This window comes from Hesperophylax consimilis, chromosome 16, assembly GCF_061612785.1.
Source record: "Hesperophylax consimilis isolate HC1 chromosome 16, BYU_Hcon_1.0, whole genome shotgun sequence".
Classification (NCBI taxonomy): domain Eukaryota; kingdom Metazoa; phylum Arthropoda; class Insecta; order Trichoptera; family Limnephilidae; genus Hesperophylax; species Hesperophylax consimilis.
This window is the reverse complement of record NC_142851.1, coordinates 8794877-8819295: the sequence shown is the minus strand read 5'-3', so window position 1 is coordinate 8819295 and position 24419 is coordinate 8794877. Positions and strand designations below refer to the sequence as shown.

The following is a 24419-nucleotide window of genomic DNA, read 5'->3' as shown; positions in this document are numbered from 1 at the left end:
CTTTTTGTTGGTTTACTATTTTCTGGATTGGAGTAAAATGATAAAAAATCGGTTTTACCAAATGACATCTGATGTCAAAAATGACCCAAGCAAAATTAGTTATGTCTGATTCAGACATGACAACTTTGTTTGTGTCATTTTTGTGGAATGTTACGATTGCTTTACAATTCTTAGCTGCATTTACCTTCATGCATTTTCATAATGATTTAAAATAACTCTTCTAATGAGTACTCTCGTTATTGTTTAGATAGTTAATTTCAGTTCATTATACCAACTGTGATGTTTGGAATCAAGAATTTGATTTACTTCAGCTTTGCTTTCCTGTGATATATTTTACTCTTTTGTGTTCAAATTCCTGCATTCAGAATTTACAATATTTTGACTGTCAGCATTTCAAATAAATGTACGAATGCAAGTTGTGTGTCCTAATATTATTTTTCCTCTCAAATGGCTAAATCCAAAACTGGAAACTCCGATTTTTTAACTGATGTCGTGTGTTGACCAACATTCTTGGCTTAGCGTCTCAGGGATGAGACGTATTAACGAATTCTCAAAGAAACCACAAACACCCACGGCGATTATGGAATTTGAGGATTATATTTATTGAGTTACTGTTCTTCAATAATGGTTTTTCTGCAAGTGTCTGGCCAGCTACCAAAAGCAGCTAAACCCTTCCACAAATTCTTTTGTTCAATGCAATTTTAAAAGGATTCAAAAGAATGTTTAAATGCGGATAATAAACGCCCCGAGTTCGCCTTTAAAAACGTAGCTCAGGTAAAAAAATAATACATTGAAATGTGAAAGAGTGCTTTCTCCGACAAAGAAGTTAACTGTTATGCTTTGAACAAACCCAAATGGAATATTTGACTTGAATAATAATTAATAATTTTCTAACAACGGATGTTTCGGAGTAGGTACTTTCTAGGCTGGTAGTTATAAATTTGTTAAAAAAACTGTGGGTTTTAAAAAATAGTTTAGCTCTGAACTGAGGAAATTCTGCAAATGAAATGCCGTTGTCTTCTGGCTCCGTGCAGTTGGTATTATTTCCACTGAAGACTGAATGCTCCAGAAATTAGAAAACCATTTTGGTCCTGTGAAAGATGTGGAGATTCGCAAAGAATGCAAGGCTAATGTGACGATCACGTGAACCAGATACTAGAGTAAGGTCATGTCAGAATAACAGAAGAGTGTGTATGAATGCGAATGAGGCAAGGAATGTGTGCCAAGAACGAGTTGTTTGGCAGTCCTTCCTCTTTGTCTACCCCTGCGGGGAAACGGCGTGGTGGTTAGTTAGCAAGTTAGTTAACCTCGATTTGAAGCTCTCAGAAAACAAAAACAGGAGTTAATTGAATTCCCCCATTCAATAAGCGTTTCCGATCATACTTGTGCTTGATGGGGGTATTCTGCGTTCTGGGTTCATCTCCCAATAATAATGATTACCCGCAGTAAGCGGAATGCCTGGTCAGGCGGCCATGGCCACGTGTGTTGTGTGCTTCGAGGCTCGGTGATATTCGGTATATAATTTAAAATTTGGGGTCCCAGACCTTCTTCAGTAGCCGTCCGGACCCGCGCCCATAAAGGCGAAGAGCCGACCTAATGAAATGTTATAAAACTCATTAAGTGGGAGGGCAAACCGGTGGAAAAAGCCGCTACACACTATCCTACTGAAGCAAGTTCACCCAAAACCACAGCCTTGCCATCATTATGCCTCATGTTAATTTTGTCAACAATGTCTCCATCCCAATCCCGACCGTACGAACCCTCTTATAAGCATCATAATTCCGTGTTTCTTACGAGCACAAAAACATCGAAAATATTCAACATAGAACCCTGTAAATTTAAGGTGATTTTTTTTGTATAAAATGTATTTACAAAATTATAAGGTCCGGCGGTACGGGTCGGTCTGTATGCTATACGACGCAAGTGCCAGGGTCTTTGTCACGGGATTCTGCGACTTATTTTCCCGTGGCCACCGGTCATATTGGCTCGGCGCGCAAGAAGAATTTGGTTCGACTCCGATGTAATTATTGAGGTATTACGGACCTGCCTTTTAATGGTATAATAAAGAGCTTTTTATCCGAGAAACAAAATTTCTACCGAATTCAGTGGATTAAATCGGTAGGCGATGGAGGGCTGGCCTCGGCACACGACGGTAATCAAATGAATTATGGTCCTTTAGATGATGAGCGTCGAGGCTCGAGGACTGGAAGCCGAGGGTTAATGATGATGACGATGGTAGCCAGCACCAGGTGTCAGGTGCCATCTACCTGACTAACTCCGCACTCAGTCATGATAGAAGACATCATCGTGTAAACGGGCACTTTGTTTTTTAGTGTCCCTCCAATTTGAAGACTCGAACCTGTGATTATTCCCTTTGCTTTTGTTTACTTTGTTGATAATCACAAATGGTGGTCGCATTTTCACACGATTATTGCCCAAAAATTGGTGTTATTGCGCCCTTGAGGTGTTTTTGCACAAAAACGGCGCTATACAAGTCATCCAAGTATTATTATTATTATTATTAAAAAATTATACCACTTTTGGTAGCAATGACAATCGCCCACTGGGATGTTTGGAGGAGAGTGGGGAGCACCTACCCGTGGGGCAAGTTGCACAAAACCCCGTTGCCTATTGATGTTTTTCACGCTGGTGTGCTTTTCTATGAGAATTATTCTTGTAGTATACTCCAGTATTAGTCTCGCACGTCTTGTGGTACAGTTCATTCAACGGAGATAGAATACGAAAAATATTTTTTTTCATGATTTTCCCTCTATCAGAAAAATTACTTACTTTTATTGAAGTATTAGGGCCATAGACGTATAATGCTAAGGTTTTACTTTAGTTGGTTTTATGACTTTTTTCATTTTACCCACTTCTACATATTATTATCTAATAATATACATTTATTTTTTTTGGAATAAATTAGTGAGTAAAACATTAAATTTTTCATACATAACGATAGTTGCCAATAAAAATATGCGGTGTTTAAAATGAACACAATGTTGGTAGTTCTTATTCGAAGTATGGTACAGTTAAATATGATCGAAGGAGATAGGGTCCCATTAGCTCAGTTGGTAGAGCGGTGCCCCGGTAAGGCAAGGGTCCCGGGTTTGAGTCATAGATGTGACCGTATCTTTTTCTGATTTTTCTGTTTGAGATTTTCGGTTAGGAATCGCTAATATTGTCTTCAATAATTAATAATATACATTTATTAAAACAAAGAAAATTAAAAGCAAGACATACATTACCCGGTTGCGAATACCCTAACAATGTTGAAATTTTTTTACTACCATATTACTGAGCTATGCATTCCGGAAAATACTGGTCTAAGGCAGTCAAGTCTTAGATCAGCGAAATCATCTGCAATTGGAAGGTTGAAAGAGCCTAAGCGAAATCCGAACACTAAGTTTGGTGATCGTGCATTCGGAGTATCCGGCCCTAAGGCTTGGAATAAACTTCCTATGGAATTGAGATGTATAACCAGCCCAACAGAATTTAGATCCAAACTAAAAACTCACTTTTTCAGACACTCATTTCCATAAATCCGTCATTCTATCCAAATATATATATATTTTTTTTTTCATTTTTTATACTGTAATTGTTACATTATCTAGCGATTCCGTTTATTCAATTTTTCTATTAACTTGCCTACCAATGGACAAAGGACAATATCAGCGGGAACATAACAAGTCAATCGGTTTAATTGTTGGCAGATGAATCATCTAAATGCGTTTAAGATTGAAGATTGATTTTATTCACTAATTTCATTCATTTAACATATATATCCAGCTAACCATAAAACACCCTAATATAATGGAACTTCCTTCTTCTTCTGGCGTTAGTAAGATTAGATTGTTAATATTAATTTTAGTTGTAAGTTGCTAAATATGTAAATACTCGTATATATGTCGTTAAGATAGTAGTTATAGGCCTTAGTCGTAAGTCACTAGATATAAGTCTTAGAGATAAGTCAGTAGCTCTAGTATTAACTATTTAAGAAATATATTTGTACAGCGCCCTTGAGGTGATTTCTCACGAAAACGGCGCTATATAAATTAGCCAAATATTATTATTAATATTATTATCTTAGTAAACGAAAAATGATGCTTGTGTCGTGATGGACGGCTTAGCCAGCAGAGGAATTGAACTCACGACGACCAAAAATCATGTAAAATATAAATATGCAGGTATTTTCGAGATATTATCAAATTCGTCTTTCATTTTTGATCACCGTACTATTTTGTACCCCCCTGAAATTGGCCATCCCTCCGTCTTCTCACAATGTGGTACAGGGCCGTCCACAAAAGGAGAATGGATGAAAAAAGTCTCGGGGAAGAAAGCGGCCATACAATGTCATAGCACGACGAATAATGCGCGATGGCCTCTTCCAGGTACCTACCTGCCCCTAAACCCTCCCTTCCATGATGCCTTGTGACGTGTGAAACGTTCTTACTTATGGATAACTGTTAAACTACCCTGTCCCCCGTCTCCCCCGCGTTACCCCCAAACACAATATTTTTAACAGGAACTAAGATTTTGCAAATCAAAATCTTTATCGGCAAATCGTGGAAACTAAGATATTAAATATAAAACAACATATCTTAATTATAGTGATTTGTTTTTGGGGTATTATGCCGTGTTGCGCTACCTTCTTTAGCCAACGTTTCGGACAGCATTGCAGTGTTAACGTGACAACATAACATATCTGGAGGTTAGGGCATCGGGTACAGTAGCACTTATAATATGATTTTTCACGAGAGCTTCATAAATATAATCTTTTTCATTTTATTTTTCTCTACAAAACTTCTTTAACAAAGTCTAGTTTAATAGATATTTTTCACTCGAGTTATTTTTTGTCTTTGCAAAGAGCCCTTGCGGTGATATTTTAGTAAAATTGTCCAATAAATATTAGCTCAGCAGTATAATTATAATTCTCATTATCCTAAATGTATTGAATCATTACGAAAGTAATTATAACATCATCATTAAGCAGAAAAGGCTCTAGGCACAATTACACGAAAAAGTCATCAGTGTATATTTTTAGAGCACCATTATAAAAGTTTGTCTCGGTTTTATTTTCAAATTGAGCACGCATATCAAAGTATGTTCACTATTGTTCGTAAACAACCTCGCTAACGAGTTTCCTTCTGTGTACTGTTCGGGTACAGCGAGGTCCGCCGTACCTGTGTCGTACCTTCTTCGCTCCTTCGCCTGATTGTGCCTTTACCTGTGTCTAGCTGTGGACAACAAAGCTCGCACAATCAGAGCCACATTTAATGTGGCCGAGGGAAGACAAAAAAACCCGAATTTGATACGAGTAGGTGGCGCATTACGAGACTATAGCATCCCGGTACATAAGCGTACCTGTGTCGTGTAGGTACTCGTACAGCGCGGAGGAGGTTTCAAAAGCAGAGACAATTATGTACCTGGTCCGTTGGGCGGCCCCCTCGAAATTACTGTAATTTAGTCTTAGCGAGGGAAAACAGAGGCCAAATTGTCAAAAATATAGATAAAGGCGGAACAATGGGCCCAACACTAAATAATAGCGTCTAAATGGGGCTATCTCGGAATTTGTATGAGGTGACCGTTTGTTTGTAAAACGCTGACAGCGATTAGTTTATTTTTGAGGCGTCCTGAATTGTGGTCTGGCTCGATATTAGTACTAAATCCACAAGTTAAATTAACGTGTTTCAATAACTACATTATTTAATGACATTTTATCTATCTTATTGAGAGGGGTACTGAATTGTGGTCTGGTTCGATTTTAGTACTAAATCCACACTGAAATTAACGTGTTTCAATACCTACATTATTTTTTTTTTCTTTCCTTTATTTGTAAAATATATTTTTATACAGTATACATGCTTTTCGACTACTACACTAGACACATGTCCGTATTATGGTAGTCGAAATAATGACATTTTGTCTATCTTATTGAGAGGGGTACTGAATTGTGGTCTGGTTCGATATTAGTACTCAATCCACAGTTGAAATTAACGTGATTCAATAACTACATTATTTAATTACATTTCATCTATCTTAATGAGAGGGGTACTGAATTGTGGTCTGGTTAGATATTAGTACTAAACCCACAGGTGAAATTAACGTGTTTCAATAACTACATTATTTAATGACATTTTTATCTTATTGATAGGTGTACTGAATTGTGGTCTGGTTAGATATTAGTACTAAATCTACAGGTGAAATTAACGTGTTTCAATAACTACATTATTTAATGACATTTTTATCTTATTGAGAGGTGTACTGAATTGTGGTCTGGTTAGATATTAGTACTAAATCTACAGGTGAAATTAACGTGTTTCAATAACTACATTATTTAATGACATTTTTTCTATCTTATTGAGAGTGGTACTGCAATTAAACACATTCAGTGAGTATTTAAGCGATTTTATAAATATATCATTCTTACACATTATAGTGTATTAGATGGATGATAATGTAAAGAAGTTTATGAAGCCTGAATGCTGTGGAAATGAGATCCCTCAGGCGTATGTGTGATACAACCATGTACGAGCATGTGAAATAATACAAGGCTGATGTAAGCGTAACGAGAAAGATTTAGAGAGAAAATGGACGAAGAAAGGAGTGTAATGATAATATATGACGCAAATGTGAATGCTAGACATCCGAGGAAGACATGGCAAGACCAAGTGAACCACATATTAAGTCGGGCCATGTAAAGTATTGGAATAAAATAAGAATGTGCATAAGACGATATATGGTGTGTGCCAAGACCAAGTTGTTTTGCGGTCTGTCTTCTCTGCCTACCCCTGCGGGAAAACGACGTGATGGTTAATTTTCCCAAGAAATGTGGCCTTCCTAAATTATTGCATTTGGCAGATTCTGTGATTATTGTTGTTTGCTAATTACGTTTTTTTATTTGCTTTCAGATACGCCAAGAAAAGCCCTATTATTTAGCAGACCCCGAAGTTGACTCACTTGTAAGTATCTTTTTTTCCTTTATAACATGTACCCACAATATAGTAAGAACATATAAATAAATGTGACTAAAACGTCACAGGGCGAGTATTGGTTCGACCACCCGCGCGGCGAGCCATTACGTCACGGATACTTAGCCGAATTCGACCAATAAAACTAATGTCGTTTGGTTACGATTTTGAAAAGAAAAACGGCTGCCCAAAAAATAAAACACATGTAATTTTATTCGCGTTGGCCCGACGGGTAGGCATGGCAAAAATGTAGACAGGATGCAAACAAAATTCATTTTTTGTAAGACATCTGATTTTAATAACCTGTTTTTTATGGTATATTATTGATAAACGCGAATTCTACAGCGGAAGACATTACAGAGATACAAGATTACCAAATATTCCAACTTCTTCCAAATTAAATTAAACCGTTCTTTTCTAAACTGGTTTTCCTATGTCCAAGCGGAAGAGGCCACTTTGAGAATATAATCTGTTCTTTATTAACGCTGAAGTATACTTTATCTAACGAGCACTTAAAAATATTATCAACGAAACTTTACATTATATATCTGCAATAATAATTATAAAATTTTAAATCTCACAGTTTTGAATCAACTTTAGAAAATATTTAAAATACCTTCATTTCACTCGTAGACCAAAATCGTTATATTTTTTTCTTAGTTCTTGTATTTCAACTTTAATGTGACATTTACATTCAATTCGGTCTTCATTTGCATAGTTGAAATAGAATGACGCCATAGATTATACAACATTATATACATATTTGTTATTCATTTTTTAATCTTTTCTTGTATTATTTGTTATGACACAAAAAATAAAATACACTTTATGTAATCCTCGAATAGTTGTTTAATTCGAGACAATACCATCAAATAAAATTAGATTAAAATAATTATAAAAATGGCAATGTATTTAATAAATTTTAATGTTTAATAGTTGGTGGACAACCTTGAATCTTAAATACTTCTGTTTCTGTATAGCAGCTAGCAGCGTGTCGCTGTTAAAATTTACCACATACTTTTATACCTTATTTTGCGTGCTTTATCGTTCGGGGTTTACAACATTTATGGCAGTTGCCTGTTGGTTTTTCACGGGTCAGCATTCCAGGACTTTGGCTAAGTTATCCAGCTTCCCTATAGCTTTACACTTATTGTGAGGATTTTAAATATTTTATATTCAGTGGTTTGTATTAGGAATTGAAAATTAAAATTCGATTCAAATTCTGATGAATTTCAGTGAGGCATGAAAATTTAGGAAGAAGGATGACGGTAGACTAAATGCGGTATAAATGAATAGGGTCATAATTCATAATGGTGCTTATAATAGAAGAGTGAGAAAGGTACGATCTGAATGTAAATAAAGCAAGGGGTATGTTTCAACACTGAGTTTTGTATTTTTTGCCTTCCCTACAATGGCTTGTCAGTTTAGTTAATATGACAAACAATTTTTTTTTTAAACCAGTGCAATTCATAAATAGGTTGTCTTTTTAGATACAAATGTAATGAAGCAGGTAGGTACCTAATAGTTGATATTAAATTTCAACGTTTGTTTCGTTTTGTTTGATATCCTCTCAGTATATGTAGCGTATTAGAGATGAAACAACATGAACTCAAACAATATCATAAAACCTAGTCAAAATTATTGTTCAAATACGATAGGAAAGTTCTCTACCCGTAATAACCGAAAAGGAAGTCAGCCGTACGCTTCAAACAAATAACACGGCTTATCAGGAGTCAAGCAGACCCGAGAAGGGCAAATATTAAATAATCCAAACTACATCCTATTTTTTCTTCTCGAGATTGTTGTACAGTATAGAAGTAATATACAGACTGGCTCGGTCTTTCGTGCTGTGTCGTGTTGTGTTTTGTTGTGTCGTGTTGTGTGCCCCAATAACATAGACCTGGTTTATCGACGCTTGATGCCGTATCCATCCTCAGCAGTTGTGCACACACAACAGTTTCTGTGTAATATTTTAACAGACACAGTAAACAGTTGTAAGCACACTAGTTTTGTTTACAAACACGTCCTTGAGTGCCCGTATCGATAAATAGTTTTAACCTCTCATTTTTATAATATTATCTCATGTCGAAAAGAACATCTGTAATTTGTGAGATTACGCTTTTCATGGGTAGGTACTAAGTACCTATTTTGGGCTGATAAGAATATATTATCGTTTATGATAGGTGTTATGATAAGCGATAAGGCTAACTCGAGAACTGCCACTGTTATTTTATTTATATTGATGTCTATGGATTTGCCCGTTTGTCAGCAACTACCTGAATTTATTACACAATCTACGAGTTTTATCTTTATTTGCCTTCTTATAAAACTATGTTTTTATGACAGCCAAGTTCTTGTATATCGGTGGGGCACAACAAGAGATTGTCTTCCAAAGGAGATACACGGTTTATTTTGATTGAGTAAAGTGTAACAAATCTAGCTACGCTGATGCTTTGCTAACAGAGCAATCTGAGAGAATGTGGAAAGCCAGATTACGAGAAGTTTACCTCATTGTACGAGCGCGGTAGGTTTATGTGCACTGTATACAGATAGGTAGGGTGTTGGTTGGTAAGGTGCTTGCTTGCACACTTAGCGGAATAGGTATAGAACACGCACACAATGTAGCTTGAACCGCGTGTAAGGAATTCTCACTCAGTGGCATGAATATTCATAGAAAGCGCGAAAAAACGGCTAATTTGCGGCGGCACAATTCGTCGCAGGAAGAAACCCGTAATGAGGTGTCTAGGAATGTGAGAGATGTATTAAAATAGGTAATTTGTTTTGATTTATCATTCGTCGGAGCACTTGGCTATGTGTTACGTTTAATTAGACTGGATGCGTGCGTGTTTTGATGAATTTCAACGCGCCGGCTGTAAATGGATAAGTTGGCTGCATGATTTATTAGGAGAGCACGTTATGATTTATGGTGTAAAATGGTGTGTGGCCGGCAGAGAAGGCTGGGGTCACGCGAATCCGAGAATTCTATCATCATTGTCATTCCCAAACAACGAACCTACAAACCCACCATTGTACAACCCGACCACTCTAGACTAGACCAGATCCTAGATCGTAGTTATTACTCTCGCTATATATAATAATTCATTTTAATTTAAGAATATCATCGCATTGTTTTGCCTGACACTGACTTGAAAAAGTGTTATTAACTCTAATTAATTAACTTCGCTGAGTACTAATTGCTCACGCATACTTAACGAGTTTTTATAATATTACTAATACATTATATATTACATTTCGTGTTTATTATTATTATACCACAAAGAAAGGGTGCGACAAAAACCTACAGTTCAAAGTATTTTTGTCTTTATTAATATTATAATATTTAAATTTATTTCAAACAACCATGTTTATCAATATAAGAGATTGTATATTGTCCTCCAACTGTTTTGTGTGGGACATTTTTCAAGTGAAATTGATTCACTAGAGTGGAAGATATTATAATAATTATGTAGATGTATAAAAATAAATAAAATTGAAAATGAGAAAAAAAATTATTTAAACAATTTCTACACAGTGAAACATCGACATTTAAAAAATAATAATTATTAAATAATTTATTTCAATTATTATTTTTTTAATTTTCACAGGTAATTTTGACAAATCTTAACAATTATTTTCTTCTGTTTCAGATGGTACAAGCAATCCAAGTTCTCCGGTTTCACCTCTTAGAATTAGAAAAGGTAAATAAATTTTAATTTACTATTATTTCCTTCTATGTATTTTTGCACGTCTTAGCACAATCACAAAATAAGTTCGATCCTCGCAGGGTTTTATTTTTAAGCACAAGAAGTCGACTGAATCTATTTTTAAAAATCAACCCTTAAAAAACTAGGTTTATTTACTATTATACTCGTACATATATTTTAAAATAAAAAGGTTCGACTGAATATTGAACAGTCCTACCCAGGAAATGGAGTTAACAACTCTACAAACCTCGCCAAATGCCGATCGGGTAGAAAGGACATTTATTTCATATATTAACTGCTTTAATGTCATACGATTTCAGGTAAATGCATATACGTCAGCGTGTGTGTACTTGATTGCCATCAAAAGATAGAATGCATTGAGTTTCAGCTCGTTCGGATGTCGGGAGGTTAATTTGCATTAATTACTTCACGAAAACAAAAGAGAAATTAAAATAGATAACTAACTAACTAACTAACCATCACGCCGTTTCCCCGCAGGGGTAGGCAGAGAGGACGGACCGCCAAACAACTCGGTCTTGGCACACACTCCTTGCCTCATTCACATTCATACATCGTCTCATACATACTCTTCTATTATTCTGACTCTTGACATGGCCCTACTCGAGTATCTGATTCACTTGATCGTGCCATGTCTTCCTCGGGCGTCCCCGACTTCTGCTACCATTCACATTTGCATCATATATCCTCCTTACACTCCTATCTTCGCTCATTCGCTCTACATGCCCAAACCATCTAAGCGTCCCTTTCTTAATCTTACTCATTACGCTTACATCAGCCTTGCACTCTTTGCGGATCTCCACATTCCTCACACGATCAAACATGGTTTTACCACACATACGCCTCAGGGATCTCATTTCAACAGCATTTAATCTACTTTCATCCTTTCTTTGCCAGTTCCATGCCTCACTTCCATACATCAAGGTAGGTACCAGCACTCCGTTGTGGACTGCTAACTTCGCTTAAAATAGATGAATTTAAAAAACGTATATTTAAGTCAGTGGAAGTATTTTACAAAATGAATTCGGAGTTTTAGTAATTAGAATGAAAAGCGAAGTTTAAACATAATGAACATTGAACTAAATGTGTATCCAGGCTACTTACGCCATTGTTGTAGTTAATATTTCATACACAGTCCTCGTATCGGGCACAATAAAGCTTACCATCCCCGAAATATGAATTTTACATAGCGTAATAATTTATTAGGATTCGCCGTGTTTGAAATGAATCAATAAGTACGCGTTTCAAATTACATTTTAAAGTGTTCACAGGGGCGGAAAGCGAATTCGCATTGACAGCTTTTGTTCCAAATATAATAACATTATTTATTGCGAAATTTAATAATGCCCTTTGAATTTTGCGGAAATTATTCGCAATACAAAGGTCTTGTTTTGGTAATGAATAATAAGTTGATCATATTATTAAAATATTCTCATTGAGTTTGTTTTGATACCAACGCGATGAAATCAACCAAACTGCTTAACATTTATTAATTAATAAACCAAGTAGTGATCTCGTCTTAGCAGTTGACATAATAAGGGAACTGCTTTTTCGATCCTCATATGTAATCAATGGAGAACTTTGTGTCTTCGAGTTGGTAGGTCATGAAGCAATAAAATGAAAAGTTTGCAGTTGATTGCATCGCTAACTTATGCAAGGAAGAAGGGTTATGTTTGGAAAGAATAAGGGTGCTTGTTCGAAGCTGTCTGAGGACGATGGAGGACCTCGTCCATTACTTTATACGCTAGAAAAAAACCCACCTCGTGAACAGAAACACCTGTTTGACGCGTTCAGCCGCGAAACATGTATTTCTGGAAAAAACCTATTAGTCGTATTTCACACCGTCGCGTCCTCGCGAATTCTTCCCCCGTGTAACAGTTACTCTGGCGTTTCCCGGGATTAAACCGAAAATATTTTAAGAGCGGAGTAAGAGGAATTGTCCGCTGACGTGTGACGCGCCGGTAACTTTACGGACTGACAGCGGCCGACAGCCATGCCGATTGATTGTTTGTCCTGACTCTCCCTTTAACATACATGGCTCACATCTCCTACTAACTCACAACCAACTCCCAGCCACAACAAACAACTTTTCATTTTTCATGTCTCCTCATTTCGGGTTTTCAAGTAGTCGTCAAAGCTAGTTATTTTACCTACAACAATTAACCTTTTTGTTAAATTAATTATCGCTTGTTCGTTTCCCGATCGCGATGCATGTCGCGCAGTAGAAGAAACTGCCCTTTTTAGCGGGCATGACATCTTGTAATGCTGTCATGTTATGTCACAGTAATATGACACTGCACTTCATTATCATAATACGTCATTTACCAGCAGCTAAAAGAGAACAGCCTATCGAAGAAATTATGATTAGAGTAATTAAACCATCACTTGTTGTTTGTCGTATAACACGAATTAAACGATCATAATTAGCCTGAAAATTGCACTCTCCTAACATCAAGATACTGCGCAACAAAAGAACTGTTTCATGCCTCCTCGCCATAACTCAGATGGGCGTAAATTAATGTAATGGTTATTTGCGTGTTTTGCGATGTGACCAGATACTGTCAAATAAATTATTTGTTTCCTTTGGAATCGCTGCATTCTCATCAGAGAAGAAAATATTTTATACTTCAGCGCAATTTGCTCATCTCTCATTAGTAGAAATATTTGAGATTGTATATCTCCATGAGTATACTAGCGTCTGTATGTATTTGTAATGTTTAATTCCTTGGCGTACCACATGAGGAGTTTGACCCCTGCATATCCCATGTCAGTCGGGCATTTCGGTCTGATTTGTCAGTTCAATTATCCGGAGCACATAACAGGTGTCGGATAGTCTCGCACTCGGCGCGATCACTTGACACCCGTCCTTCCGGAGAACGCTGATCGCCAAGCGCCGAGATGCCAAACAGTTCTTCCTTGCGGGGTGTCGATTGACAATGCGTCAACGCCTAAAAAATCTCCTCGCGACTTCTGCTCCCCTGTTTATTTGCTAGTTTTCAACACGCGCCATTGTCGTTTCATCGTTGCAATCAATAAGCACGATTTAAAAAAAAGAACAAACGTTCTGATGGGAAAAATCACGAACTTATCCCATTATCAAATCTTAAATCGTTACCAATATTTTTCTTGTTTTATTCAGTCAGCCGAGTAATACGGTTTACCCGCAAGTAAGTTTGTACAAGTCATACATTAGAATTACACAAGGTTCATACCAACCTATATTATATCCACTTCGATACATATAAAGTTCGGTAATATTCTGGGTTTATGAATAGCCCCAGCTCCCAGTATGCAGTGACCATTACGTATATTTTTATGGTCAGCGTGATTTCCATATTTATGTAATTTTATTCAACGCGCCTGAAAGCCATTGTCAACCGTTGGCCGGGCACATCGTTAAATAATGCGTAACGTAGTGTTTTGAAAAGTTGAATTGTTAAAACTATTTTTTAAAATTTATATTAAGAGTCTCAACTGCTCCCAATCGTCTGGAGCCAGTGTTTTACGATGGCATCTTCAATTAGAAGTATGTTGTGAGACTGACGGTTCTGAGGAGAGAAGGAAACGGGGAGGAGGAAGGTTGGGAAATACTTAACTATTCAATTCCAGTCACCAAACACGGCTAAAGCTATTTTCATCACTTTTCAATTCCGAATGGTGTTTTTTAACCTGGGCGATAATGATAGTATCTTACACTCTAGAAAGCTTATACAACACTAGAGTTACATTTTAGCTATTCCTAAAAATATGTAACTATTTTAAAAAAAAAGCAAATATTATCCATTCAATAATCGCAACATCAGATTATTATTGTACTATTATGTTACCACAAAAAATAATTTTTTATTCATTTTAGAGGATTAAATACATTTCATAAATACAGGGTTTTCCAATAAGAGGTGTTATTTTGAATAGCCCTCTATTTCGGTAGATGTTACTTTTAAAGCTGTCATTTTTTGACATTTGACAAAAAAAACTACGCCATTAATAAAAATGGAACGATACACGCTTCAACAACGCATTGAAATTATTAAAATTCACTTGAGTGAATAAATGCAAATCATCTTGAGTGATGGGGCCTATATCCACTTCGGTGGATTCGTCAAAAAGCAAAATTGTCGCATCTGGGGCTCAGAAAACTCAAGAGTTATTGTTGAAAAGCCTCTCTATCCTCAACGTGTGACTGTTTGGTGCGGCTTATGGTCTGGCGGAGTCATTGGACCTTACTTTTTTGAAAATGAGGATGGAGCAACAGTTACGGTGAATGGATTGCGCTATCGAGAGATGATTATTGATTTTTTATGGCCGGAATTGGATGGTATTGATCTGGACAACGTTTAATTTCATCAAGACGGCGCTACGTACCACACAAGCAACGAAACCATTGATCTTTTACGATTGAATATCAAAATAACATCTCTTATTGGAAAACGCTGTATAACATTTTTTTAACTATTTCACGTAGAAATGTGTAAAAATCTATTTATAATATCGGTATCGCGTATCATCTTGGGGTCGGTAGGTATTTTTCGAACTTGGTAACGGATCTATAGTGGAAAAATATTTGTAAGAAAATGTTATTTTTTACCTTTTTAAGAATACGTAAGTAAAAAATATGTATGCAAATGCCAGCTTTAATAAAACGGCTTTCGTACATATTAACCTACTATCTTTACTTTGCATATTTAATTAAACTTCTCTCTCAATCGCGAAAGCTGCTAGTCATCCGTGTGTTGGTCAAAACAAATGCGTCCTTATGACCGTATGCTGGATAAATTAAATACATCGCACATTCGCTCGTTCGCCTTAATGGTGCTTGCGATAATTTCGCTGAGTGATGTCATTACAGTGACCGGTATTATAACACTGTGGTGGGTATATAATATATAAGAGTGCATATGAAGCTGCATTAATTCAGAGATTTCCATCGTGTGACTATTTGCGGGCGCATCAATAAAAATGCATTTTGAACTGGTTGTCTGGAGAGGAGATCTGGGCGAGAAGAAACGTTCCGTTACCCGACTGAAAAATTAACGCGTGGACAAGAAACAATGTTTACATTCTTCGCGAAAACTTTTTACCTATGTTTTTTGGCGAAAAATAAATATTTGTAAAGGCGATGCACCACATAGTGAAACACAGAATTGGGCTGCTAACAATAACACTTCTTATGCAGATGGCGATAAGGTTTAAATTCCGGCTTCACCAACTATAAAATGTGTGTTGATCAAAGGTGTGTTGATCGAGAAATTTTAGAAGCAAAAAGTTGTGCAATTTTCATCTTGGCAGAACAAACCGTTTGGTAGATTTTAGCTGGACATGAAAACAGATTTGTTTTTCTTCACAGCCTACCTATTTCTCAATGATTAACAGTTTTAGATAGATAAGTAGTTTCTTAGTTGTTCGACAGGTTTATGAAATTCCTTACTTCTATGGGACCACATAATTTATTCTAAACGATCTTTGTCGGGTTTTAACAATGATTATTAAATAGCTTAATGTTGTGAGAAGTTCTTCGAATAAATTAAATATTAAATTTTAAGCTTCGCAGTTTGAATCGGGTGACGGTATTTCCGTAACCGGTTATCTTATTCGACAACCTCTGCCTCTCGCTGGCGACACTTTAGTTGATAGCCAATACAACAACAACACAACAACACACAACAACCAGTGGCGGCCGGTGGCCAAAATATGTAGGGGTTCACCGGATTACAACATTAAGTCATAAAATAAATTAAATAAAGGTACATACCTATTTATAAAGAAGTTCTATTCTCTGTTCCTTTTGTTTAGCGAAGACTTCTATCAATGCTAAACACTGATAGTGCGTTCAGTCTGTCCTGGCTCAACGAGTTTAAAAAGGATTTTATTCTTTTTAACGTTGAGAAACATCTTTAGCTTTCAACTGAGGTCATTCCAATGGTGCACAAAAGTTTTAGTAATTTCACAGTCTCGGGAAAGTCTTCTAATAAACAAGTACTATAAAAAAGTTGTAACATTGATAAAGCGCCGTTAGCTTTTGAAAAATCGTCACGGGCGTAAATTGCACAAAAGTTCACCTTTTACTGAACTTTATTTAGGAAGTCATACGTTTTGAGCGTCACATTGAAATCATGTTCTGGGTAATTTGACCTGTATCGATTTTTATTAAATAGCTCATTATGGTGTTTAACTTAGGCACGGTAGCCTGAATCCAATTGCATTCTGATGTCTCAACTTTTCCTAAAACCTTTAAGCTCAAAACTTTTTGTAAATGTAAATGACAAGAATTATGTTTTTTGATTTTTTCAGAAAGGTGAGTTACATCAGTAACACCGCTGATTGTCCAAACTGAATCAATATCGTAAATTAAACACGGAAAACAAAATAAACTATTCAATTGATCATATGCACAGAGCTACGAAGCTTTGTTATACATTGTTTTGTTAAATGATCGAGTAAACTTCTTCGATCCAGATTTGCACTCTTGTTTTATTATCAGTTCAGGTTTTAGGTGGACCGGCATTTTTTATTATCACTTTGTTTTCAAAACTCGACCTATTGTTCTTAATGTATTCTACATTCAAACTCATTCTAAATTTATACGTTGAACAAACACAAAAGTAATCATAAATTAGTACAACCTGCAATTGATATGCCTTATTAATAATTAATATACAAGATCGATATAACCTGCAATTAAACTTCAAAACTTTCGCAGAGAAAGAAAAGTTTTTAATTCAACAGAGAATTCCCGGCAACGGCGAGTAGGTACTGACTGAACTGATAATAAGTAATCTGACCATCACTCATCTCTTAATGACATGTTTTATCCTGTATGCTTGTATCGAAGAAGTGGAACATTCGCTGAAAAATAGCAGATGGTAAATTGAAACCACGATATTGACAATAATATCAAACATACGCGTTTTAGTTTAACTTTCTACTGAATAAACCGTTCCTTCTGATGTGGTGGTAAAACCCCGAACGCCGTTCTTGATAAGGTATTATTTGCAAAGAATAGTATGAACTGGTATGTACCCACGCTTTCGAATGTTCCACAGAATATGCGACTAAGCAGTTAAATTTTGGATCGCAATCGAAAACGAACTGCTACGAACATAGGCACAAGTCAAAGTCGGTCTGCAAGTTAAGCGCGCTTAATAAGTAGGTACCTTTTGTATGAGATATTATAACCAAACCGAGTTTCGTATTGTGATTAGCCATGTCGGAAATCTTGTTGGTTGTTCGGCGCTCGGGAGCACATATTAGCTGGCCGCCACTGACAACAACACTCAACACCACAAACACATCCGCAACATAATTACACATACCAATAACAAAAACCCCTGTGAAATGCGAATATAATGCCAAAACACAAGATATGAACTGTGTATTCGAAATTATTTCAATTTATGTAGGTAGATACTACTACTAATAGATAACAATAAAAAATATACTAAGAATTGGGTTAGCGAGTTTAAGAGGTGATGGAGAAGAGACATTGGACAATCGTTCACACTATTTAATAGTCCTTTCTTCTCTCGTGCTGTCTCTTTCATACCAGAGTTCTTCGTTCGTTACAAGTCTTCGTGGTAGATACCTCAGTATCTGAAGTATCTACCATCTAGCCCCAGTGAAAGACATTCATTCAGAATAGAAAAGTCGCTTGAAATAGCTTTAGTCGCACTTGTTTACTAAACCTTAATATCAAAGTACTTTCCAACCTTCCTTTTTCTTCTACGCCATATTCTCACTAGCTGCGGATAAATCGGAAAAATAAGTTTAATGGATATTGAAGCTCTTAACTGATGATGAAGGTCAAGGCATAGAACCATTCCTACCGTCTTCTATAACAATCCGAGCTAATTGTTATCTATCAAAGTCCAAAGTTGTTGAACCCGAAGTTTTTATTTAAAGAGTTTGTATGACAAATCCGGAGTTAACACATTTAAATTTTCCCAGAAACTCGCCATTCTGGGGAGCAGTTGGGACTCTTATGTGGTATTAACAATAATTTAAAAAATGTTGATCATCCCGCGATTGTTGTTGATCAAAATTGTTACCAAAACAATACCTAATCAATCGACAGGTTAGGTATATCTTTACATAAAGCAACCCGTGTCCTACGTTAAAAAATACCCGGAGGACATGAAACCATTTCGGTTGAATATTTCGTGAACCATCTCCCCCTCCACTTAACAAAATGTCCGAGCGGGTATATTATTTAATTCGATCATAGTTAAAGAGTATAATTTTAAATTCAAATGACGTGTTCCGTGATACCTATAACTCTTTTTCTTTCCTTTCTCGTGGAATGTTGGGCAGCGGCCAATAAGGATCGGGAGAGCATAATGACGAGGAGGTATTTTGCCCCCGAGGTAAGTGCTCGCCGTAAACAGTCCGCTAGTATAGTTTTGGATGGGGTTTATTAGTTGCCTGGAAAATATTACGAATGAACAACACGATATTATTCTTCTGCGGTCCTATTCGACTAAAAATATATATGCATTAAAAATATTAACTATAGTTAAATTTACGTGGAATTTTAATTGTTTTTGGGTCCAATTAAACGACTATGGTGAGTTAAGTTGACATTAGATGTACGCGATTTTTCTTTGTTTAATGCTACCTTTTTTAGATTTTAAATGTCGTTTTAAGGTAATTTGTACTTTGAAATGATCACTTCAATAAAAAAATAATCAACACTCCGTTTTCATTTTTTATTGTTTAGACCACTGACATGTTATGTGAGCTATGCTCGAAACAAATTGTGCAGATGATCATTCAAGGTTTTCTAATTATTCAAAATATTAAAATTCTTCCTCAAACTTTTTATCTGAACAGATATCATAATATAAAGCATAATTTGTCAAACAATATAATAACTACTGGTTCTGAATAAAAATGAAGAAATTTGTATAAAAGCGATATTGATTAAATAATAATATTACTTCAAAACTTTTCGGCGTGTTCTGTAAAAGCTTCCTTATCCCAAAATGAAGATATTTGAATAAAAAATAAAAAATGGCGTTCTCGTTTTGAATATGGTCCCATAATTCTGGCATCGAACCGGCACCATCCGTTGGATGCGCCCCGTTCCCGACCCACTCCGCCGATATTAACATAATACTTATATGCGAGTTTCATTCTATTGGACAAAATTTTATCCGGGGCTCTCTTTATGGGCATTTTATGTTAATAATTCTTTTATAAAACTCTGACTTTTATAAAGCTCCACTAGGTATTGATCAAACTTAGCGACGCGACGTCAAACTAACGCAAACCCGTGTGATATCGGACTCGTATTTCGGAGACACTTAGATAGTTTTGAAATGATATATAATTATGATATCAGAACTAACGGATCGTTGATCGATCTTTGCATATATTGATAAGGCCTACATTTTATACGTTTCATTTGGAGATTACTTGATTTAGACAACGAAATCATTAGCAATTTTAACATACTGCATTTCAAATGGAGGCTGTATTCATTTAAGTAAATTGAGCACTGAGATTCTCTATCCATTGAACTAAGGGCCTCTTCTCACCCGCGAGATATAAGATAACGTAATTGTAGATGTCATATAATTAAACGGCATCTTTCTCTCGAAGTGCAGTGCTATTGAACGCGTAGATTAGCCAAGCGTTCAGTCAGTGTTGTGTTCTCTGTACCTGGATGGGCAAGCAGTCCGAGAGCATGGACCATGGAGCCTGGAACAAATGGAAGTTAATTTCCCTCGGCACGAATATAAGGAGGTACGGGAGAAGAATCGGAATGGACCAGGAGAACAGAAAACGGGTGCATGTACATTTAACATAATGCGATCACGGAGTATTCCGCAAACTAATGAATTCAGAATTGGAACCACCGCCGATAGGTTAAGTGCCGTCAAGCGGTGTTGCCCATTCATGGAAAATGCAAATTGTATATACGGCGGGCATTTTGATGTTGCAGTCGTGAGCGCCTCGTTTATTTGATATCATGACTCTAAATGGCAATCCATATTATGATAAATTGTGCCTGGGGAACATGGATTGCGCCTGTGTGCGACATTGAGACATGCCTTTGTGCTGTGAACACTGCGGACTGCGCATACCGGCCACTCTTTGCTCTTTACTTGTGTTCCCTCATGTCTCCGCCACAATGGCTTCTTAACGAGTGTACCCAGAGTGTACCTGCAACTTTGTAAGCCGACATCACAGACAAAACCAAGCGCTAGCCTAATGGACAATGTGGACAGACACCACACAATAACACCTCATTCGTTCAAACTAAATTGATTGTGCAGCACTGAAATACCTAATGAGATACGCGCGTATTTATGTGGATATCATGTTCCATGAAACGCGAGTCTACCAAATGAGAGAAATAATAAATCCTTATTATTTTGATTGTGGTCATAATAAACGTAAATAAATTGATTCTTCGCTAACACATGCGCACGGTCCCCCGTTATAAATTTTGGCATCTTCCAGGTGTATACATTACAAAACAGGAAATTTGATCCCTCGACCAAATTTTGACCACAAAATAATACGACCCGCACGCAGCCCGTCACTGAATACACCTGAATCTCACTTTTGCCATCCATACGCCATACGGGCTCGGTTTTACCGTGGGAGTCCTGCATAAATTCAAGACACCAAAATAATAATATCTGGCGCAACGATACTAAAACACGGATACACGCTGCATTTAGCTTCATCTAATCATCTTGTTTCTGAGTAGGCTATTCCCAAGAAGGCCGGGAAAAGGTTTTGCTTTGGTCATTTTAAATACTATTAATAATATTTTCAATATATTGACAGAGCGTAGCGAAGTCTTTTTTTGATTCGGACTACTCGAACGTTTTGCATTTTTTATAAATTTGTTTGTTACGTTCCGGTTCCGGTTAACGATGGTGGCCGTTTTAACCCGTCGTGCGTCGCAGTAGCCAAGAGACACGATAAAAAAATAATTTCTAAAAAATAACTACTTTTATAAAAAAAACACTTTATGTTGTAATACAGTAAAAATAATTAAGTTGTTTATTAAGAATAAAAAATTAGCTGACAATTTAGCGTCAGCACACGACAAGTTAATCGAATCGTCGCGTTTATTAATAAAGTAAATCGGCATTTAAATCCCTACTTACAAATCTTACGATTCTAAATCTTGGTTTTGATTTGTAATAAAAGAAAATTAGAAATACACATTTTTTGGAATAAAACTGTTAACCGAATGAAGTACTACTGTTTTAAGTGTTGAATAATTTTAATTTGTGCACAAAGTAATATCTATTTTGATAAAAGGAGTCGTAATAGCAGCAGTTAATGACTTCGGCTTATCTATTTGCAGTTTATGTCAATGGCAAGCGAGCACTTAATCCAATGGTCACAAACAGGTAGATTTTAGTTAAATTATGAATGAAAAACCGTAGTTTAACCGCAAAACTTCTCATTGCTTTAGGTACCTCGTTACCACGTGTGATAATATTACCTGGGAAGCTCTAAGTAGGTAGGTACTTATGTGGGCTAGATACACTAACCAATTTTTGGAATTCCCAGTCAACACCTCGTAAAGGGATTACTCATATAATTTTGTATAAATTCTTGAAAACCATCGGTTGTTTCTAAAAAAAATTTCAGTAGGTTTTTCAAAATATCATTTAAATATTTTGGACCTGGGATTTTAATTTGTTTAATGATTGAACTTATTTTGTGTTGTGCTTTTATTTTATATGTACCGTTGTTTGATTTCATTGGTTTCTTTCATATGAGCTGGGTTCATTTCACGCAAGCAACTAGAAAGAACACCAAAAGGAGTGCTAATGTTTGTGTGGTTTCTTTCTCTATATTCTTGTTTTATTCAGAATTCAATATAAACAGGTGAGATGTATAAAACAGGTGTGGAAAACCCAAGGTAAGTTCTTCTGTCCTGCGAGCTGTGCCGGTGCTCCAGTTGTGTCATCTCTGGTAAGTCTCTCTGAAGGATCTAAGATGAAATGGCTTCATGCTGTTCAATCTTCGCGCTTCGACGTTAAGATCAAATCCGTTTTATTTGATTGGAATTCTGAATAAAGTTTTAAATTCCTATGTACTGCCATCGCGCATGGCATCGTTTCCGTACCGTTCTTCAAAATGATCACGATCGGTAGTAAAAAAGATACAGACGATATTCAAACGAAGTCGTTCGTTCGTTCACTTTCGGTTGCGTTATGGTTCGAGACGTCGTAAAAAGGCGAATTTCGATACGAAATAATCATAATGGAAAATTGTTACGATTTCCAACATGTTAATCCCGGCTTGTTCCTAACCGAAAGAAATCGAAGGCAAAGCTTTCGAAGTAGATTCCGCGGGTTTTCGGAAATTAGTCGAATAATTGACCAGCGCGAAAGCTCGTGATGAGTGATCAGTTTGAACGGCGTATGACGAGACGATGTCGCGCGTCAGTCGTCTTCACACGAATAGTTTGTACGCGCGTAGCTCGACTGACGGTTCTGACTGTTGGTTTACACGCGTTATCGACCGCAATCGGGATACGCGTTCCGACCTCGTACAGACACAGACGGTCGTGTGAAGACGGAAGACGGCCCTAGAAGGGCTGTCCACTGTCCGAGTCCCGAGTGGCATGGAAGTGGCAAGACTAGACACTAATGTGGCCGTGTGTCCGCAGGTGCACGAGCTCTGCGACAACTTCTGCCACCGATACATCAGCTGTCTGAAGGGCAAGATGCCCATTGACCTGGTGATTGACGAGCGGGACAGCGCGCGGCCGGGCGAGGGCTCCACGAACGGCGAGGGAGGCGGTCGCAGCAACGCCGATTCTACCTCCCACACTGACGGCGCGAGCACCCCCGACGTAGTGAGTACCCCCTTCAGCACTCCCCAACTCCTCACGACCAGTTACAACCACGTGGTGCACCCGTGCTCCTAGTGTGCCCAGTAACTCTATCAACCCCCCCCTCCGTTATCCGCCATAGCGTCGGCGTCGGCGTCGTGCGCCCCTGTTCCTTTACTCGAGGCCAACTTGCAAAAACGAAGTCTGAACGGGGGTGCTGCTCGCACTTTCATTTATTTCTCACTATTTTTATACTGCTTTTGTAAATTTATTATCATCGATGTGAAAAGTGTTCTTTTCTTATGTGACCCACCAACCAACCCTCATTCTCCTCATCCCCGATCCCCGATCCCCGACCAAACAAACCACCCTTTTATTTTAATACTGTAAGATTTAAGGTTATCTTTCAATAAAGATCTTACTTACCACGATAAGAAATATATCTGACATGCGATTCGATGATTATGTTTGTAAATTGTTTTCAAATACCGAATTATATTATGTTAATTATTCATTAGACGCTTCCACGTGTCAATGTTTTCGATATATCCATCGCATGTCAGAAGAAAGGACCTCCTTTTCACACGATGATTTAAATATGTATATTGAACAGATATGTTAATGTACCGACAAAACCTTCGTTTTTGCAATTGGCCCATCCCCTCCACTGTATGATCGGGAAGATCGCAGATTGCTAAACTGCCATCGGTACAAACCTTATACAGTGGACATCTCACTATTCCTTCTGACCTTTTGACCTTCTGATCCTAATACATACATACTAACATTTGATTAAAGTAGTGATTGTATTAATTTATTCTTGCTCATGTTGGTTGTAGCTGGCACTTGTATTTAAACTGATCCTGTCTTATTAATTTCATTATTTATCTTTTTTTGTTGTTGTTACCTCTTATTGTGTTA

General features: G+C 36.9%; 1 protein-coding gene across 2 annotated transcripts in view; it reads left to right on the top strand.

The window, feature by feature from the left end:
• hth (Meis homeobox homothorax) overlaps positions 1-24419 on the top strand; it is a 516737-nt gene that overhangs the window by 53221 nt on the left and 439097 nt on the right. For both annotated transcript variants that reach the window (XM_089640857.1, XM_089640856.1), the window contains exons 4-6: positions 6912-6962; positions 10619-10669; positions 23334-23522. In XM_089640857.1, coding sequence (XP_089496983.1) covers positions 6912-6962; positions 10619-10669; positions 23334-23522 — 291 coding nt within the window. The remainder of the gene's footprint in view (positions 1-6911; positions 6963-10618; positions 10670-23333; positions 23523-24419) is intronic.